A 20,374-nucleotide genomic window follows, 5' to 3' on the forward strand; every position below is an offset into this window, starting at 1 on the left:
TTGGTTAGCTATAATGTCATACATAGTTAGATTTTCGTGTGTGTATACAACAGTATTTTTCCGGGAATGTTACCACAGACACCCATTTCATAATACTGCAGATGTGTACATATTGCAGTAGGGAATGGGAATGTGACGTCACCGACAGCAAGTCGGCCATTTTTGAAGGACAAAGGGTGAAAGTGCCTTTTGCTGGCTGTTTATCGCAAGTGTCAAAAGGTAACAAAACACTGCATAAGTATTCCACTAGCATAACATTAGCTAACTTATCTTTGTCCGGATGATGTGTAGTTTGCATTTGGCTTGTAGATTTGAAGGTCATATACCTACCCGTTTGTAAATTGGACATTGGCCTCCAAAGATTTACATATTTTGAACTGCTGACAGGTGTTCACTAATGCCAAAACACATCAGTGACCGTAATGGGTGGCAAGCTGTTAAGGTCCTCCTAATTCGTAAGGATCGATATCATGAACTAACTTGAATATTATAATTTATCGCCCCTTTGCCTCTGTCAGTTGTCTTTCACATGTACTTTAAACATTTCTGATGATGAACCGGAGGAAAACAACCAGTCAGAGCCGAGCTGGGCAGCTGTCAATCACTTACAAACTCTGATCAAACAGTCAAACTGGGTAGCGCTGCTACTGTAATGACTAATACTCTACTCAAATGTTTTCAGAAACATCTTGTAGTGTACTGTTTAACTGTAAAATGAGAAAAGTTTGTGACCCGGCAGCCATGTTGAGATCACTTGAGGAAATACCAAGCACCGCCCACCAGCCGGAGCACAGCCAATAGGAACGCTCTCGCTCTCTGAAATGACCTCTGATTGGCCAAAGTCTCCCGTCATGGGCTAGATTTTTTAAAGCCTGAAAACAGAGCCATGAGGAGGTGCAGAAGTCTAGTTTTCTCTCAGAACACTTGAATTACAATATGCTGAAAGGTTGTTATGGAATTTTTTGCCCAATGATGCCAAAAAAACTCTGCCTACTGCAGCTTTAAAAGACATTTATTTCATGAAAATCTTCGAGATTGACACATTAAAACTTAAAAACCATCTTGTGTCCATAGTCACCCATGATGACCTGCCCTGTACTGCTCTCTCATTGGAGGATCCTGTCTGCTCAGGTTCACGCTCTCTCTCCTTCACTGCGCATGCGCCCGACAGCGAGACAGCTCCCGCACTACCTCAATAGTTTACTATCAAATTATTTTAAAGCCTGTTAACTGCTGTACAGCTATTGTACATTATGGATATAGGATGAAAGAAAGGCTGTAAAATACTCTGTAGAGATGCAATGAGCTGTTGTTAGCTGTTGAAATCAAAAGTGAAAGTGCTTTTGTGCTTTTGCAGCACATTGTTTCACTTTTATCTTGTTGTTGCAGCAAATCAACGTTAGCTTTTAAACTTTAATTCTTATAAAAGCACAGAAACGAGACGCCATGATGATGATTGAAGTGCTTTTGTTTGGATACTTCCTGACGTGCGTTTGTGGTAAGAGCAGTATAATCGTGTTCATGTTGATACAGCTCTGAATGATGTTGGATAGAAACGCAGTAAAAATAAATTGACCTTCAGATTGTGGAGCTCAGTGGTAGGCTACACTTTTTTAGAGAAGTATTCACAATGTCTTATAGAGCTTATTTCGTCTGTGTGAATTCCTGGGACACTTCCTGGAAAGAACCGTGTAATTATTGGTAAAATACAGTGTTCATTTTGTACACTTCCTGGTATTAATTGAATCAAATTAACTTCTGATCTAGTCTAACCTATATTTTAGGCTATACAGTCTATGCTCTAAGTACATAATTTGTCTAAATGTATGTTAACAGTTCAACATATATGAAGAAAAACGTTTTCAGTAAATTAATGAATATTTAATAAGATTTAAATGGAGCAGTTTGTTAAAGTCTCAGGTAATCAACAATTTATTTTAGGTTTAACACAACTAAACAAACTAAAATTAAAAATAATAATAATTTCAAAAAAAATAATCAGATTTTTTCTTAAAGGGACTGTTTGTAAGAATCAGAAATGCTTGTTAAAGGGACTATTTGTAACTTTCAGAATTGCTTGTTAACAGCGACACCTGTGGCCGTTAAGTCAACGAAAGTCAGCGTCGGGCTCGCGCTTGTGCTCGCTCTAAATATACCTGAACGAGCATCGCTCAAAACAGTGAGGCGACACACGTCAGCTAAAACCACAATATCACTCTATATTTCAGCTGCTTGGCAGTAATGTTAGCTGACCAGACGAAGGTCTCTCCATGAATTGGGGCTGATCCTAGTGTTGGCTTTTCCTGCTTCAGCCTCCGGGGCTGAAGCAGGAAATGCGGGTCGGTGCCGGGGCTGAAGCAGGAAGAGAAATATTATCGTCTCCCGACTGCGCCCACAGGGAGACACCGGCACCCGGTCAGAGACGATAACGTTTCTGGCTGCGGAGCCCCGTCACTTCACAAGACATGGGACACCTCTGTTGGTCTGGAGGAGCTGCAGCATTTATTTCTGCACGAACGTCCACTGTACATTTACTAGATATACTCAGAGCTAAACTAAATCTTCTGCAGTATGTAGTGTGCGCGCATGCACGTGTAGAGGTGGAGCGAGACAGCGAGAACACGCGCGGTGTGTGAGTGAAGGCAAGCAGGCAGAGGAGCAGAGACTCCGGCCACACGTGAGCGCGCATATTTTTGCAAGACGGGCTTCACTAGATACAACTTTGCGGTTTTAGTGCTTCCGGGTAGTTTGTGTTGGAGTCTGAGTCTGAGCAGCGTAGCCACACGCGAGCGTGCATGGGACACCGACCCAGATTGATTAATTTGTGTAAGAAGTTACAAACAGTCCCTTTTGATAGTAGTCTTTTCTTTATCTTAGATTTTTTTTTTAAACCTTGCCCTTGTTTCTCAGCTGACGGGGTTGCAGATGTGGTACTTGACTGCACGCTGGTGGAGGAGGGAGTCGGACTTGGTGGAATGGGAGGTGGCACACAATTCACACGGACTCCAGCCACTCTTGTCTTAAGAGACGTCGCAGTGGCTCCTGACGAATCACTCGAAACACTCACTCCGTTTTTGCCGCCTTCGATCCCTGACCCAGATGCCATCCTGTTAGAAGTCACAGGTTCGCCCTGCCTTCTCTACATAGAAAGTTTGGTTTAATATAAGCACTACCTTGTGTTGAACATCTTCTATCATCCCTCTGTGTCAGTGTCGTCACCTGAGATCCCTGATGCACATGTGTTGCTCCACGCCGACTGCAATGAGCAGGAGGTGACGTGCGAAATAAGCCGTTACTCACCTCATGGATCCCAAGAAAGTTCAGAACCAGCTTATTTCATGGTTTCTATTAATGTGGAGGGAGTTGAGTTCAGCACTGCGTTGATTCTGCAGACTTTGGCGGTGGAGAAGGACCAGTCAACTCTCATACAAAACAAACTGGGCCTGCCTCTTGGCCAGTCGGGAACTCTTCTGACTGAGGGTGAGATCCAGAGTTTAATATCCCGTTTAATCTTTTCATTGAATGGTTCATATTATCGTTCTCACTAATGTTTTCCTCTGCTGTTGTGTTTGCTTTCTGTCCCTCAGTGATATTCTTGGTGTTTTCCAACATAAAGTCTGTATCTGCCCATCTGAGAAGCGATGTTCTCCTCAACTGTGGCTTCAAGCAGCAGGAGATACCTTTAGCGCAGGAAGTGGCCGTTGAATGGCGACTGCAACACAAGGGGAAAGGGGGGAAAGTGCTTGAAATGAAGACGAGGCTGGATGAGGCAGAAGGGAGCACAGTGGGTGAGTGCTGTTTGAACAGGTGTGCCCTCTTCTGGTTTATCCAGGGTCTTTAGGTCAGGGCGGCTTCTTGCAGCTCTGAGAGTGACAGCACTGATGATGTTGAAGATGGTACATTAGTGGCTTCAGTGGCATGGAAGTTCATGAATAAATAAATGCAAATGGACTCTAAATGCTAATTTATAGTGAGGCTTTGAGGACAATGTTGGCAAATTTCACAATCTCAAAAGGAGTCTTGCCAAGTGGCTGTTTTGACATTAAACCAAAATAAACTTTAACTCTACATATTTGGGGTCAGGCTGTTCTCATACAACATTTGTCGCTATACCTACGAAAAGTAATGCGCTGTAATTGTTATATATTTGTATGAAACAAACAACGAACACCGCATACAGTAGGTAGGAGGTCGGGGTGGATGGGTGGGTCAAAAAACGACAGACTTTCGCCCAGGAGGGTGTTTGTACCCCGTGTGAAAGAGACATCAGCGTTGATTTATTTGTCACGTAATGTAACTTCCGTACTTAAGTTAAATCATTTCCAAAGTTATTTTAGCCCAAACCATCAAACTAAGTAGATTTGTTGCCTCAAGTAGGGATGTGACGGTGAGGAAATTTTCCCACCGGTTAATAAACTCGTGACAACACCGGTGTTACCGCTTACACCGGACATTCTACAAGAAAAGATGAAAAAGTTTCCACCCGACGCCGCTCCGCCACGCACACTGGCTGTGCCCGCTCCATCTTCCGTACGGCAATTGCCTCATTAACGTTATGGTTCCCTTATAGTGTTGGGTTTAAATCTGAAATATTGACAAATCAAGCGCTTTCGCTTTTCGCTTCTTCACCAAATCCTCCGCCATCGTCTGTCAACTCTCTCTGGTCCTGTGTGTGAAATCTGACTCCTGCTACTCTGTGCTGAGATTCCGTACGGAGCAGACACTTTCACTTTCAGATTGTAATGTCCGTCATCCGATTATGTATTGATAACATGCCGCTGATACGCCAAAATTAACTAAATGGGTTTTATTTATTTTTTCATACGGTATCATATGAACTGTTGTATGAGGATACGTTGTTGGGGTATATAGACATGTTAACCATTGGTCTAACACGAAGTAAATGCAGCAGAATAAGTAAAAAAACATTTAAAATTGTTTAATTTCAAATGTTTTACATAAATTATCATGATATTACATCATGAAATTAGCTGTCAAACCACAAAACCTACTACATGGATGAGGTAACTGAGACAAATACAGACATACAGTTTAACATGAATACTGTTTATTTGATTTTAATATGTTTGTAATTAGGATTTCTATTCTCATCGGTTTCTGTCAAGAAATTCCTGTCTTAGTATGGTCAAAAGCTCCAGAACAAGCAAGTAAGAGGATCTTGAGATGAGATTGTTTTGTAAATTTCTGTTTAATTTTCTGTCGTCAGTTCATGCAGAAAGGAAGGGATCAAGCGTGGATGCCTCCCAGGTTGTTGGTGAAGGTAACGCCTCTGTGACTCTGACCAAACTGAAGACTTCGGATGAGGGGACGTACATCTGTACCGTCAGTGTTGGCCTGTTCCACGCCCAGCAGGTCATTCAACTCCATGTTATTCGTAAGTTTCACGCTAATCTCCCAATTCAGAAAAATCCACTGAATGTCTTTCAACTCAACAGTTTCTCTTTGTTTCAGAACCACCTGATGTTTCGCTCTCAGAGGAGAGGTTGGTTTTGACAGCATCGCCCCAGACGCTGAGCTGCCACTGCACTAAATACTACCCACTGGATGTTCAGGTCTGTAACTAGCGTGATCTTAGATGTAGCTGTTAACCAGCACATGTTCGATGTCACTGGTTCCCAACCTGGGGGCCCCGACCCCCACTAGGGGCCGCCAAAGTTTCACAAGGGGTCGTGAGGCCTTCTTGATTTTAAGGAGTGTAATAAAACTTTTTTTTTAATATGCAGTTGGCTTAAATCTCAGGATTTCATTAATTTCTGCGAAAAAAACATAATGAAATTGTTGTTTTTAAAGTTTGGATTATTATTAGGGCACGGTGAAGACCTGAACACAAGCTATATTCACAGAGCCTTCCCTCTCTGCTAAACAACGTCGTCCTGCATTAGAAAGGTTCACAGTTAAAACAACCAAAGAGCTTATAGAACAGTGGCCGAGCGTCAGGGAGAAGAAAACACTGAATTTTTCAAAAAAGAAACCTATTAAGTATGTATGATTGTTAGAATTAAAAGATATATATGTATAAAAGGTGCTATACTAATACATTTGTATTGATTGATTGATTCACAGGTCATAATTGTCTGCTTCCTTCTTCCTTTCAGATGGAGTGGTTGTCCCTCTCTCCTACAGACACAGAGCCCAAAGTGCTTCCAAATCAAGGCTCTCTGTCCAGCCATCGACAGCATGGTGACGGGTCTTATTCTCTGTCATCTCACCTCACTGTGCCCTCCAGTGTCGCCCCTGGGACTAAAATCACCTGCAGGGTGTCTCACCCAGCCCTGGATGCTCCTCTCTCCGTCACTCTGGTGGTAGAAAGTCCAGAACCAGGTATTAATGTGTAACTGTGATGTTGTTTATCTTTATATTTTTAAAGGGACATTTTGGGAAACATGACATTTGACATTTGGGAACCATGCTCTGTTGCTGAACAAACAGAGCAATAAAAAAAAAGTTTATTTTGAATATGAAACCCTTGAAATTGTTGATTTGCGTTACATACTGTGCACTGTATCATGTGCTTAATGTCAACCCTGTATAAAAATCCTTAAATGTAGCTTGTGACCACTCTGGTTACGTCAAACCTTGCGCTAAGGATCTTGGTATTTTATTTGACCTCGATTTTAAATTTCATAAACAAATAAATGCTGTTGTTAAGTTATCTTTTTACCATTTTAGAGTTTTAAGCAAGGTCAAGCACATTTTTTCTTTTAGAGATTTCGAGACAATAATTCATGCTTTTATTTCTTCTCGCTTGGATTATTGCAATGCACTATATTTTGGAGTCAGTCAGACGACTATGGAACGCCTTCAGCTGGTGCAAAATGCGGCCACACGTCTGCTAACAAAATCAAGAAAATCGTGCCACATTACTCTGATTGGTTACCAGTGAAATTTAGAGTTGACCACAAGATTTTACTTTTCGCTTGTAAAGCTTTGAACAGGTTAGCTCCAGAGTATGTCAGTGACCTTTTACATCCCTGCTGTCCTCCTAGAACACTGAGGTCATCAGATAAACTGCTGCTTTCCATCCCTGATAGTGGTTTGTGGCCGGGCCACGTTGTGGAATCGCCTCCCTGAACATGTTTGATCACCCGGTGCCATTGAATGTTTCAAATCCAGGCTAAAAACCCACTTATATTCTCTGGCTTTGGGTGTGTGTTAGATATATCAGTATGTGATTTTGTCCTTTTGTCATTTGTCAATTTCTGCCTTTTTCCTTTTTGCGGACCTTTGGTCAACCGCGGATTGTTTTTAAACAATGCTATATAAATCAACTGACTTGTCTTGTCTTGACTTCACTGTTCTCTGTGTCTTTCACTCTACAGGTTCCTATTGGCTGGTTCTGGGCTTCCTGATCATCACCGTGCTCTTCTTCTACCAGGTCATGAGCTAAGATCGTAGGATATATTAATTATTAATCCCGACTTTAAACTGAGCCCAGAGAGACTGCGTTTGTGTCATTTGTGAGTTTGTAAGTTATTAGTGATTTCATGAGAAGCCATCACCGGTTCTTTTAACTCCTCTAGGCTTCTGCTGAACCGAAAAAAAAATTATTTTATTATCTAGCTGTATAATGAATTTGCTTTACAAATTTGCCTGCAACAAACCTTGAATTAAACTATACTTTCCAACAAAAAACATTTTTTTGTCGCACATGAATTACCCACAGAAGTTCTGGATGTGAAGAGGTTATACTTTATCTTTTGGAGAGGCTTTTTCTGTTGCACTATTTTCATTTGGTACTCTTCTTTTAAATGTAGCCTCTGTTTTTATGGCTTGTTTTTGTGCGTGATATTGCTACTGTTATTCATTTTGTAATTTACTTTTCACAATAAAGGATGTTGTGACTCAGCAACATTGTTAGAGGTATTTGACATTATCAATATCAGTACATTTCTTGTATTACATCTGGAAACTGAAACTCTCGTAGACAAATAAAAAATCTGTGTATTGTAATAAGAAAGCTGACATCACTTGAAGTAGAGAAGATTGCGGAAAAACATTTTCTAACAAGGTCTAAATTGGCTCAATATGTTGAGAGAATATAACAAAGGTCAGCACTCAGTTCAGTTGATGATTTATTTATTGGCATCAGCAAAAGTGGTAAGCATGCATTTGTTTTCGCAAATCCAGTTGCATCATCTTACTGCATTTTCAGGTTGTAAATCACAAAACATGTTCTCATATCTCATGTGGTAATTACCTAACAATATTGCTGCACAATATCATCAGATAATTATAACTAACTGCTACAATTATGCATCTTAATTTGATCAACTCTCAAAATCAATGCGAAGAGAGGAATCTTAGCTTTTCTTTTCCATCCAACAACCCCCCAAAAAACCTGAAAGAATTCATAAGCACATTTTCAGGAGCATAATCTGACATGTGTGCACTATTTGTTCTATCCATACAATACTACATGATTTTAACAGTTCACTATAGTAGCAGTTGTTTGCAGTCTCTGAATATAATTTTTCTCTCAAAAGCAAATGATATTAATCAAATTTGGCAAACTCTTGAGCATCATTGCATTGCATAAGCAGTAATTATCAGATCAGAAAGACATTATACACAGGTCATTTAAACCACTAACAAAAGAAAATGTACAATCGGCAGTTAGATTCAGAAATGGCAGATACACAGATCACACAAATAGGCAAAACTATGGACACGGTTTGCCATGCAAGTTAGAAACAAACTCATTTTGCATTTACTGCAGGTGAATCTGTTTTTATGTGAGTGACGGGGGGGGACGGGGGACGGGGGACGGGGGACGGGGGACGGGACGGGACGGCCGGGTGGCTCTGGGTTTCTAAATCATGTCCTTTCTCTTTCAACTTAAACAACAATTTAACAACCGCTTTGTCTGCACAACTTCCAAAATAAGTTGTACTTGTTTTGTTGGTTTTGTTTTAATTTAATGTGACTCTACACATTCATCTGTCTATGGCTGCGACTCTGTCCAAGTCAGAGTTAGGATTCCTTCCCCTGGGTCGGTTCATGTGTACAGTAGATTGTCTGTTAGTGGCTGCTTGTCAGTTTGTCTTGCTGTGCATATCACTGTACCACTAAGCAGAACTACTACCTGTACTATGCTTCTACCTGTGGTGCAAAAACCAAGCACCAAGCATAGTTATACTTTATACTTTATCAATAATTGCTTATCAGTCCAAGAGTTTGTCTCATTTATACAATGCTTTCTACTTTTCCCTGAATCTCTTCTTCCTTTCCCTATACTCTCACACAGTCTCTTTCCCCTTTTTCAAATGTCTTTCTCTCATTGTCGTTACTGAACGTTGCAGAAAGTTAGGCAGGAAAGGAAAAAAGTTACTAATAAAAGCCTATCAGCTAAACTCGAGGGGGGGGGGAAGCTATTGGCTACAATGCTTTGGATCACAATTACACACACACACACACACACAACAAAAATGCTCCTAATATTAATCTAACGTGATCTTGTGTTAGTAATTAGCAATGACGGTAGCAGTTGTGAGAGAAGGAGTGTGTTAGTTAGGCATGTCAGTATCAACTTACAAATGTAGGACTCTCAAAAAAGGTAATATGAAGAAGCTTTGGCGTATCCGGGGTAGAAAGGACTGCAAACTCTCCCTGCACACATTCACCATCTGTACATTGTACATTTCCCCCCGTAGCTCCGTTCAGAGGTTCTCCGTGTGTTCCCGTGTCACAAGAATTTTTACTCTCTCCCTCCTTCCCTTCCTCTCTTCCTCTTTCACTCCGCCTGCTGCGTCCTTCAATAATACATGAGGTGCAGACACAGGAGAGAAGTGAGTGAGACTTAACGCCAAAACAGTGGAAGAAAGCAACAAGGAAGGAGGGAGAGGGGGACAGAGAGAGCGGAGACACCTATAAACACTACTGTCATGTAATAAGTGCAAGATGGTTTAATGGAAGACTGTGTGAAGAGAGGAAGGAGAGGACGGGTAAAAGGGGAGGAGTGGCGCTTGGGTATCTTTTTTTTTTTCTCTTCCCTCTCATATTCTCAAGTCCATATCCATCTGTATTGATGGGCTGAGCTCAGTAGAAGAAGTACACTGCAGATGAAGGAGAGAGGGAGAGGAAGCCATTAGTCTAATGGATCTGGCAATATACCACTTCAGACAAAACAAGGAGACAACAGTCAGCTGAGCTCTTCTTCTTATACAGGTTTGTTTTTACTGGTAAAATTAGTATTATAACCATTATTTACTGTAATTGGACGTCATGAACAATGACAGATCAGAGCAGACGTAAGCAGGCCAGACATGGGCTTATTAGGGCACGAATACAAATATGTTGGTTCTGTCTCTCTATATTAATTTTCTGTAAAATGAATAGCACAAGTACATCAACTACTGTATACTGACAGACTGAGCAACAGAGGATCCTTTTCTTCATATATCTGTTCCTCTGCTGCTGAGAGAAAAACACTTAAAGGAACAGTTTGTAACATTTCGGGGATCCACAGTATTAGCAGAAATGTAATCTAATATTCATAACTATGTTTTCATTAGTGTATAATCACCTGAAATTAAGATTTGTTGTGTTTTCGTTAGCTTAGAATGAGCCCTTCATATCTATATAGGGAGCTGGTCCTCTTCACGGAGGCCACCATGTAGCTCCGTCATGTTTCTACAGCAGCCCAGAACGGACAAACCAAACACTGGCTCTAGAGAGAGCCTTTCACGTTTTTAAGTTACTTGAAGGTTTACCAGAAGTCTCTGACGCGTTTGGAAAGGGAGTGAGCAGAGAGGTATTCAATTGGTTGCAATCTGCAACCTCTAGATGTCACTAAATCCTACATACTGTGTCTTTAATAATAATCATCTGCTTTTCAGCCTTTAAAGCCTTTAAATCATCCTACCTATCTATAGACCTATCAATAATGTAGAGCTGCAACGATTAATTGATTAGTTATCAACTATTAAATTAATCACCAACTATTTTGATAATCGATTGATCGGTTTGAGTAATTTTTTTAAGTAAAAATTCTCTGATTCCAGCTTCTTAAATGAGAATATCTTCTGGTTTCTTTACTCCTCTATGACAGTAAACTGAATATCTTTGAGTTGTGGATAAAACAAGACATTTGAGGACGTCATCTTGGGCTTTGGGAAACACTGATCGACACTTTTCACCATTTTCTGACATTTTATAGACCAAACAACTACTCGATTAATGGAGAAAATAATCGACAGATTAATCATCAATGAAAATAATCGTTAGTTGCGGCCCGACAATATTGTATTAGTATCAAGATGCTACTTACAGAATATTATTCCAACCACAATGACTCCGATGATACCCATCATGATCATCATCTGAAAGGAGAAAACGATAACATTTACTATAATGGGAACTGTAACTGTGTGGAGTTCAAGGCCTGCAAACAGAAAAGAAACAACAAAACGAAACATTTAACACACTTTAGTATTTATTTATTAATTTATAGAGTCTGTAGTGAAAACTCTACAATAACAGACTCTTTTGCCCAAAGCATCTGCTCAGTCTTCCACAGCAGCTCATTAACAGATTAATGTGTGGAGAGCAGGATCCCCACGACACACATTGTGTGTTCGCCTCAGCGCACCTCAGCGTGAACAGATGTTCAATGCTTTAAAATAAAAGAGCTGAGGGTCCTATTCACATTATATCTCTTTGCACCACATACAAATACGCATGTTGTCAATTCAGACTCTGATTACATTGTGAGTTTCTTTCAGTAACAACAATCTGTTTAATGGAGCCACACTTAAGTGCCCACCTTGCAGTTCTTCCACCAGTACTTGTTCTTTAGCTTAGCTGCGCAGCTTTCAAACTGGGAGGCTCCGGCTTGGAGAGCGTCCGCTCTGTCATCCAGCTCTGAAAGCTTCTGGTCCCTTTCCAAAACCTTGTCTACATTCACCCGCATGATATCCACCACCTAGGCCACGCGGCGGCGAGGATGAGACAGCATTTGGCAGCGGTGGAGGGGAGAGACAAAGAGGATGACAAGTGTGGTTAAAAGAAAGGAAGCGAAATATCATAAATGAGAGTAAAATAAGTAGTCGCAATCCACCAGAGACCTTTCCAGTGAACATAAGAGCAACAACAACAAAGCATTTTTACATGCTTGTTTGTCTCTGGTCCAGTATAAGCACTGTGCATATACAGTAAGTTCTTTCATTTTGACGCATTGCATGTAAAAATCAAACTCTGGCCCAGAGTCCTAGTCTGGCCTGGTCCAGCTCACCTCCTCGACTTGGGCCTGTGTCTGCTGTAGCCTTCGGTTGCTGGAGGTGTTGGGTGGTCCACCGCCTGGGGCTCCATCTGGACCAGGGGCTCCTGGAGCACCGGGGGCTCCTCCTGGGGCGGCATCTGGGGCTGACCTGAGGAGGAGCACGAGGAGGAGGAGGAGGAAAGGGGACCATTTGGTATTACTGATGCATTAGAGAGCACTTCATTTTAATCTAATAGGAAAAGGGCTAATAAAAAAAAAAAAGGACGCTACTTTGCCAGTTATGGAGGAGGGGTAAATCCACCACATGGCAAAAAAACTGCATATTATGCATGGGAGACTGGGCATGTAGGGGGAGGAATGCAGAAAATAGGATGTGAAGGGTTAGGGATTTGAAAGATGCAGTGGGATGAAAGTAAAATATAGGCTGCAGATGGGAAGCAAGAAACAGAAAGTCCTGGCTGGGATAGAGAGAAAGAGGAGTTGTTGTGATGGATTACAGAGAGTTGAGTGGGATGGAGAAGAAAAAGGGTAAAAACTGGAGGGTGATTTGCAGAAAAGGGGAACGGGTTAATCCAGCAGTGGGAAGAGGTGGTTTTAAAACTGAGCAGACACAAGCTGATGGACAGTTTAAATCACTAACACTGCAGGACAAAAAAAAAGAGCAGATAAGGAACCAGAATGTCTTATATGAACCATCACTAATTTGACCTCAATCTCTGACCCACAACATGCTGTGTTAACACATTTATTTTTTAAATCTGTGGTGTAAAATTATCTTTAAAAAAAAATCAATTTTTTCTTCTTCCTGTTTGTTTGTTTTTTTCTTTTTCTGTAGCTACTTGCCAATTTTCTATTGATTAGTACATGAACATTTGTGATTATATTATTTTACTCTAATGGTGATCTATCAATTTGTAACCCCACCCCTACATAATTAAGCTTAAATACCAATTAAAAAAATTGATCACAAAAAAAACTCAATTCAATTCCACCTATAAGGCTTTATAAACAGTGGAACAGCAGTCAACCCCATGAATACATAATTTAGTGATGGTGTGACAGGAAATTTCACTTGCGTCAGCTAAAACCCATCAAGCTGAAAGAAATCAGTTCAGTTTCCAACCAACCCACCATGGAATAAACACATGCAATACCAGTTTGAATATGCATGCTCATTTGATCCAGAACAGTTACTGAAGAGATATTGCTATTGCGTAAAGAGCGCAGCAGAAAAGACCGCATTAATACTCACATCTTCTCTGCAGCTGTTTGAACTGACTCACGGGCAGCAGGAGGAGGAAGAGGAGGATGAAGAGGAGGGTGAGGAGGGCTGAGAGGTGGAGAGGGAGGGTCTCAAGTACAACACGAGAAAAAAAACAGTAAGATCACAGAGAGAAAAAAAAAACAAGACAAAAAATGCCTAGGAAGTGGTCCAAACCAAAGACCAAATTTTCAATTAGTAAAGTGCGTAAAGGGTCTTTGCGCAGTGGAGGAGAATCTCCTAGCGATGCATTTATACAGAGAGTCGTCTGCAAAAGTACCGCAATACACCGAGATATACACTGTATGAACGGGCCGGGTGATAATTCACTGTGAGACTGCACTGGAGAGCAGGAAGGACGAGAAAAGTACTTCTAGATTATAATCCATCCAAAGAGAAATCCACGGATGTTTTATTATATCCCTGCGTGCAGCTGCAGCTCCTCCGAGTGAGTCTCCCCCTGGATGCTGAGGACGGAGATGCAGCACTGATTGGCTGGTTGTTTGAGTTGCTCTCTTCTAAAAAGCTCACTGGCACAAATGCCGTGCAAAATTAAGAGATGGAAAAAAAATTCAAAAAAAAAAGTCCAGTCATGAGAAATGTCTGTCTTTTTTGATTTCTGTCGCCCCCCCACCTAACTGTCGGATGCGCGTCTTGTGGTGAAGTGCGGTAAAGTGCTGTGGCTCTGTGCTGCAATAATGCGTCTCTCCTCCTCCTCCTGCTTCACTTGGATCGTAACGACAGTGCGGTACCCCCCTCCCCCTCCTCTCCCCTCTGTCTCTCTCTCTCTCTCTCTCCCCCCTCACACTTTGCAGTACTGCAGCTCTCTGTGTCGGATAGGGCGGCAGGACGACACTGCGGTACACTGGAGATGCTTTCAGAGAGCAGTGGCGTGTCCACAGCTCTCTGACTGGGGGGCCAAAGTGGGGCACCAACTCATGCAGGGGTCGCATGAAGTACACTTTGGAATAGCATTCATTTACCATTTCTGTCTCCACCACTCTTTTAATTACTAACATTAGAGTATCCTTACAGTTTTTTTTTTTTTTACATTACACAATTTAAAATAAAAAGAATAAAAAAGATAAATGGACCTATCGATAAAAACACAACACAGAGGGTGGAAGGTAAATAAACAGGCTTTCCAACGATGTAAAATACAATGCCAATTAGCATTCTAACAAAAGAGAAATAATCAACCAAACACAAGTTTCCGAACTTTTTTCCCCCCAGTTTATATAACTAACTGACTACGTAAGTTAATAACCCACTAAGTAAATTAAGTACATTTTCATCATCGATTAATTTGTTGATTGTTTGATAACATTTTTTGTCAATAAAATGTCAGAGTAGTGAAAACAATTTAAAATTTCACAGCTTGTCTTCAAACTGCTTCTTTTGTTAAACCAAAAGTCCAAACCCCAAATATATTAAATTAACTACGAGAGGAAAATCACCAAATGTCAGTATTTTTGCATAATGACTTAAACTAGTAATCAGCTATAAAAAAAATGATTTCCAGTTCCAATTTCCTGTCACTTGATTGATCGTTTCAGCACTAACTTCCAGGTGGACAGAATCACAAATTCACTGTGGTCAGTGAGGAAACACCGACGTCACAGGCTGTTGTTGCATGAACTGGATATAAAACTTTATGAGCAAGGGAAGGAAGAGTAGCAGGAAACAGGTTGATTATCTCCCTCACATGTAGAGAAGTTGACATTTCTGAAAGGTGGTACATGCAGCATGTAGAAAATTCTCCTTCCTGCCCAGTTCTAGGGGGGCGGGACTTAACCTCAACCTCTCAGGCCACACCTGAACTGATAAGAAGCCTTAATCAGGCCGTGCTCAGTGTCGCCAGATTGGGCTGGTTTCTGCCCAATTGGGCTAATTTTGATTAAGTTGGGCAGTGAAAAACAGCGTTGGGCTGGTAGATGAAATTTGAGCTGATGTTGTCAACATGTGGCAGGGTTTTGAAAATATTGTGAAAGCAATATTATTAACAAGCTTTTATGGTCAAAAACACAGATACTAAATTCAGTAAACTTTATTGTGCCCACTCACTCATATTATTGACTCATTTAATTTGAGAAATATTTGACTGACATGAGTTGTATTCAATCGTCGTTAGGGATAAAGGAGGATGTACTTACATTGGTGTCATCATCTTTGACATTGGCATGGGAATTTGTGCACTCTTTGTGGGTTGCTTATAGCCCATTTATCTAACATTTTATCATTGGTTATTTGCTGCAGATATGAAGCATTGTATGGTTATGATTTGTTTTGTTTTCTATTGCATGTGTTGTGGTTTAATGTTGGTTTCTGGCATGGTTATGATTTGGGCTGGTTGTTATTGAATTGGGCGGGTTTTGAGTTGTGATTGGGCTGGAAACTGTCTCTCCCTTTATTTGCTGCAGCATGTTGGTCTGCATTTGAAATCCTCTACCTTCTCCAGTTGACTGTGCACCAGATGTATTATTTGAGTAAGTGATGAGCCTTGATTTGATTAAGATATTACAGTATCTTTGTTTACTTTTTCATCTGCCTTTTAGCCGTTAAATCTGTCAGTCAACTAACTAAGTGGAAATCGGCTCTCATCTCTGGTCCTCAAGCTTTAACTGGTGTACCAATGCAGAAGCTTCTTAAATAACACAGCTAAAAGTTGAGTTTCATTCACTGCATCTCCTCCAATCTAAAGATGTCAAGGTAACTACTGTATATGAGGTCTGTTTTAACTTTAAACTATTTTGTTGCTAAAAGAAAAATGAAAGAAGAACATTTTGGGGAAATAATCCAAACAACTTGAATATTAAATGTAATCTTTTCTATTCTGTTCACTCTGTCCCTATTGAATGGTCAGATTTGTAATCTTGTTTAGTTTTTTGATTGGATAGTTACTGATTTGAATTGACAATTTTAAACTATTTTATTCAGGGAAAGTTCTTTTAAGTCTGTAAAAAAAACATGTTTATATGTCTCAAAGTAAGGTAAAAAAAATTGTATTGACATTTGCATGGAACAATTTCAAAGGAAAACCCAGCTCTATAGTGCAGAAGGAGAATGAGGGAGACTCTTAATGTAGTCCACGGGGTTACATATAATGCATGCATATAAATCATATTCTTTTCTGCCAGTTTAGCTGACAGGAAACTTGGTGTTGACTCAACTGTTTCTCCCGATTCCCTCCTCCTGTTCAACATTTCCTTTTGCAATTGCTCTTGTTCAATTCTTAGTTGAGCCGATAACCACCATCTCTTTTTACATTTTGAGTCTCAACTCTCATATTTAAGAGAAGTGAGAGGAGTGAAGTCTCAGGAAAAGTCCCAGGACAAAAGGGCCGTTGGAGGAATGAAACATACTAAAATGTTTCCATCTTCAAGGAAAGAAAAACATCAGATATACTATCTGGTCAAAAGTAGATGGACACCCTTGTCTACATACGTTTGTGTAGTGTGGATGTGGGGCTGTTTTTCATCTTTTGGGGAGGTTTCATATAAGGAAAATCTTAATGCTACAGCATACAATTTAGATAAGTGTCCCAACATTTTTGATTTGTGATCTTTTAGATCAAAGCATTTTTATCACAAGTGTCATGTCTATGAGCTATAACTATTCAGTCTTTCACAGTAAAAATGCAAAGTTTAGAAATAAGTCAAATATGTAGCAGGTGCATGAATTTTTCTTCCTCCTCCTATCTGTTTTTATCCTCTCATGACCAGTTAGATTTATCTTTGGAGAAGACTCTTCAACATGACAGTAGGTCCGAAAAGCAATGGCTTTCATAGTTTTGTATCAAAGAACTTGACTGGTCGGTACAGAGCCCTGACCTCAACCTCCATCCAGCACCTTTGGGATGAACGCCAACTGGGAGCCTCAGAGGCCTCATCACCCAACATCAGAGCCTGACCTCACTGATGCTCTTGTGGCTGAATGGGTCAAATCCCTGCAGCCAGGTTCTAAAACATTGTGGAAGGTCTTCCTGGGAGAGGGATGGCTCTTATAGCAGCATGCGGAAAATTGTCTCACTGAATAAATAAACTGGAATAAAATAAGCCGTCTTTTCAAGTCCACTTTTAGGTTTTTATATCATGTATTTTGTGTTTGTCAGGAAAATCAGTAGTTAATAGGACCAAAAACAATCAATAAACAGAAGTACAGGAAGTATGCTGCTCTGAAACACAAATCTTCTCTTTATATGAATGATAACTTAGAAACAACATACAACATTAGACAGCATGAAATCACACAGCTAGACTCCCATCAGTCCGTATTGGCTGGTCAGATGTATTTGCCAGTATGGTTTGTTCAACGTTAGCGGAGTTTGCCAGTGCGGTTGTAGCGTCTGTAGAGGAATTTGATCCTCTTCTCCAAGTTGTGTTTGTCCAGAGTCATCATTCGGTCTCCCACCATCTTCTTCTTTCTAACTAGACGCTGCAGTTCGTTGCCTTTGAAAGCCTTCAGCCAGCAGGGAGCCACGATGAGGTCTTTGGGATGAGCTTTAAAGTCCCCTGCAGACACAAAGTAAGGAGATCAGGAACCTCAGCGAGAATGAGAGTGTAGTAAGACTGTACGCACACTCACTGATGCTCAATCCAGCCTTTTTTAGGAAAATTAAGTCTAGTAACTGAAATCATGACACACGACTTTGGTACTGTGGTTCTCCAACACTAACAAGCAAACTTAATCACTCACATCTGAATCCATAGATGCATAGTACATCCTAACAGTTTTATTACGTGCTGAGACCGTCAACTAAACCGACATAAACAAATTCCACAGTCTCAGACGGGCTTTAACTGGTCGGGGACACTTACCTAAGATGCCTATGTTATCATAAACTCCATACATGCTCCTCTTCTCAGTCCACCTGTCCACCTTCTTTAGCTGAGGGATGGCATGCATCCTGATCTGACAGCACGTACCTGAAGAAAACACATTATTTCACGTCAGCATTCAGTAGCTTACCTTTTGTGAATATACATTTAGTTCTGTAACAATTACTAAATGATATTTATTAGTTAATATTATAATATTTTTTTTTTAAATGGATCAATCGTCTTAGTCATTTATCAAGCAAAAATGCTAAATATTCTTCTCAAATATGAGGTTTTGCTGTTTGTTTGTTTTTTAATCACAGAAAACTGGAAATATTTGGCTATTAGACTGTTATTCAGATAAAACAATCAATTTGAAAACATCACCTCGGGGCTCAGGGAATCGTAATGATTTTAATCTATCAATTGTTTATTTGACAAAAAAAAAAATCAACAGATTAAATGATAATGTTTATTTGCAGACCTAACTAACTCAATAAAAGGTGCTAAATTCGATATTCAGAGCACATCTATTGTCTCCACGCCGGTTCACAGTGGACGCAGAAGCGGCAAGATTTTCGGAGAAGTGCTGCCTGCTTTATCGATAGTTTCGTGGTCTGGTTTATTTTCTCTTCGTGTTTTGAGCGAATCTGGCAGAAAACACACTGATAATCTACTATAAACAATATAAATGATTCTAAGTTATCATATTCATATAAAGAGAAGATGTGTGTGTTTCAGAGCAGCATACTTCCTGTACTTCCGTTTATTGATTGTTTTTCAGCGTTGATCATGCACCTCTGCTGCTATATTAATATATTAATGCTCTGAGAAAATATTTACAAAGAAGCAAATTTAAGAAAATTGGCCTTGGGTGATTTATTAGTTTACTGTCCTCCACACCTTTTTAATTATGGTGTAATTGTACTAAGAATCGACCGAGTATCGGCCTGGCTGATATTATTGGCCGATATTCAGCATTTTGCCGAGTATCGGTATCGACATTTTTTTTAACCGATAAAATTAATTAATTTATAATTGCGTTACTTTGGCTCTGATCAGCCTCTAAAGCCTTTACACTTTATAAAACTTCAGAAAGATATTGTTTATTTATTCATTAAAACTTTCAGTTAACTCTATAAGAAGCTGGGAGCTCCCTGCACTTTTTGTTTTACAATAATGTTGAAAAGTTATTTTTTAATTAAACATATGCTTTAATGCATTTCAATGAAGTTTTGTGTTATTCCCATTTTTGACACCAAGATTTTTATTTTTACTGCAAATGTATATCGGTTCAAAATATCGGTTATCGGTCTCCTTGATTACTAATAATCGGTATCGGTCCTGAAAAAAACATATCGGTCGATCCCTAAACTGTACTAGTTTGTGATCCATGTGAGGTCTGTTTCTTGATATGCTGTGAGACCTAGGGGGCAATTATCATGTAATTAATGGTCATGCAGTGTCATCAAAATAACTGACAAAGGCACACACTGTTAACAAAAAATATATAAAAGTAATACTGTTTCTTCAGTACAGACACAGAGACACACAACACATGAAGCTCCAGTATGAGCAGCATCATGACTCCTCACCAGTAGAGAAGGTCCTGGCTGTGTGCAGCAGAGTCCCAGCAGACTGACAGAGGGACCCTCCAGCTCTCAGTAATCCTCCCAGCACAGACATGTCCTCTACAACAACACAACAACTGTCAGCTTCACATGAGAGGTGTTGAGTTTACTCAGGTCAAGAGGCTGTTCTACACGTAGTATCTAATGTTTATCTATCAAACACAACTAGAGCTCTCCATGTATCCTCACTTTGACCCTTAACTTTAGATAGCTTCATTAAACACAGCACTATAAACATTACCAGTCTCCACGTGCAGCTGCGATCTGGTGCCACTGAAATCTGTCGTTATTATGACAGCGGAGCATAAACTGTGCGGATATATATAAGACTATTAAATGAATGTTATTGAGGCTTTAACTCAGCGTGCTGTTACTGGACGCCTCCATCTTACTCATCTACAGGCCCACAATGCATAGCGCCGGTACA

General features: G+C 40.2%; 3 protein-coding genes across 3 annotated transcripts; 1 reads left to right on the forward strand and 2 right to left on the reverse strand.

The window, feature by feature from the left end:
• The first annotated feature begins 1,133 nt into the window (after positions 1–1,133).
• On the forward strand, positions 1,134–7,867 carry tapbpl (TAP binding protein like). Its single transcript, XM_037784711.1, has 8 exons — positions 1,134–1,498; positions 2,911–3,123; positions 3,211–3,480; positions 3,588–3,788; positions 5,228–5,395; positions 5,473–5,573; positions 6,117–6,342; positions 7,341–7,867. Exons 1-8 carry the CDS (start codon positions 1,447–1,449, stop codon positions 7,406–7,408), a joined length of 1,299 nt encoding a protein of 432 aa, XP_037640639.1. The 5' UTR covers positions 1,134–1,446; the 3' UTR covers positions 7,409–7,867.
• A 213-nt stretch (positions 7,868–8,080) lies between these two features.
• Positions 8,081–14,262, reverse strand: zgc:92912 (uncharacterized protein LOC436805 homolog). The gene is made up of 5 exons (XM_037784712.1): positions 13,491–14,262; positions 12,251–12,386; positions 11,783–11,941; positions 11,288–11,339; positions 8,081–10,073 (listed from the first exon to the last, which is right to left on the reverse strand). Coding segments are annotated over exons 1-5 (366 nt in total). The 5' UTR covers positions 13,493–14,262; the 3' UTR covers positions 8,081–10,056.
• Positions 14,263–17,566: 3,304 nt separating this feature from the next.
• mrpl51 (mitochondrial ribosomal protein L51) lies at positions 17,567–20,374 on the reverse strand. Its single transcript, XM_037786227.1, has 4 exons — positions 20,189–20,374; positions 19,912–20,007; positions 18,317–18,424; positions 17,567–18,010 (listed from the first exon to the last, which is right to left on the reverse strand). The coding sequence occupies exons 2-4, from the start codon at positions 20,000–20,002 to the stop codon at positions 17,814–17,816; spliced, it is 396 nt and encodes a 131-aa protein (XP_037642155.1). The 5' UTR covers positions 20,003–20,007; positions 20,189–20,374; the 3' UTR covers positions 17,567–17,813.

The sequence above is a fragment of the Sebastes umbrosus genome, chromosome 11 (assembly GCF_015220745.1).
Source record: "Sebastes umbrosus isolate fSebUmb1 chromosome 11, fSebUmb1.pri, whole genome shotgun sequence".
Lineage (NCBI taxonomy): Eukaryota > Metazoa > Chordata > Actinopteri > Perciformes > Sebastidae > Sebastes > Sebastes umbrosus.

Excerpts from the sequence above, each read along its gene's own strand:
- tapbpl (XM_037784711.1), top strand. The coding sequence starts at position 1,447 with ATGATGATGATTGAAGTGCTTTTGTTTGGATACTTCCTGACGTGCGTT. Across the intron at positions 3,124-3,210 it reads CATCCTGTTAGAAGTCACAG|TGTCGTCACCTGAGATCCCT; the intron begins GTTCGCCCTGCC and ends CCTCTGTGTCAG. Across the intron at positions 5,574-6,116 it reads ACTACCCACTGGATGTTCAG|ATGGAGTGGTTGTCCCTCTC; the intron begins GTCTGTAACTAG and ends TCTTCCTTTCAG.
- zgc:92912 (XM_037784712.1), bottom strand. Across the intron at positions 11,942-12,250 it reads CACAGGCCCAAGTCGAGGAG|GTGGTGGATATCATGCGGGT; the intron begins GTGAGCTGGACC and ends CGCGTGGCCTAG. Across the intron at positions 11,340-11,782 it reads ACTGGTGGAAGAACTGCAAG|ATGATGATCATGATGGGTAT; the intron begins GTGGGCACTTAA and ends TTCTCCTTTCAG.
- mrpl51 (XM_037786227.1), bottom strand. The coding sequence starts at position 20,002 with ATGTCTGTGCTGGGAGGATTACTGAGAGCTGGAGGGTCCCTCTGTCAG. Across the intron at positions 18,425-19,911 it reads AGCCAGGACCTTCTCTACTG|GTACGTGCTGTCAGATCAGG; the intron begins GTGAGGAGTCAT and ends TGTTTTCTTCAG. Across the intron at positions 18,011-18,316 it reads TGATAACATAGGCATCTTAG|GGGACTTTAAAGCTCATCCC; the intron begins GTAAGTGTCCCC and ends TTGTGTCTGCAG.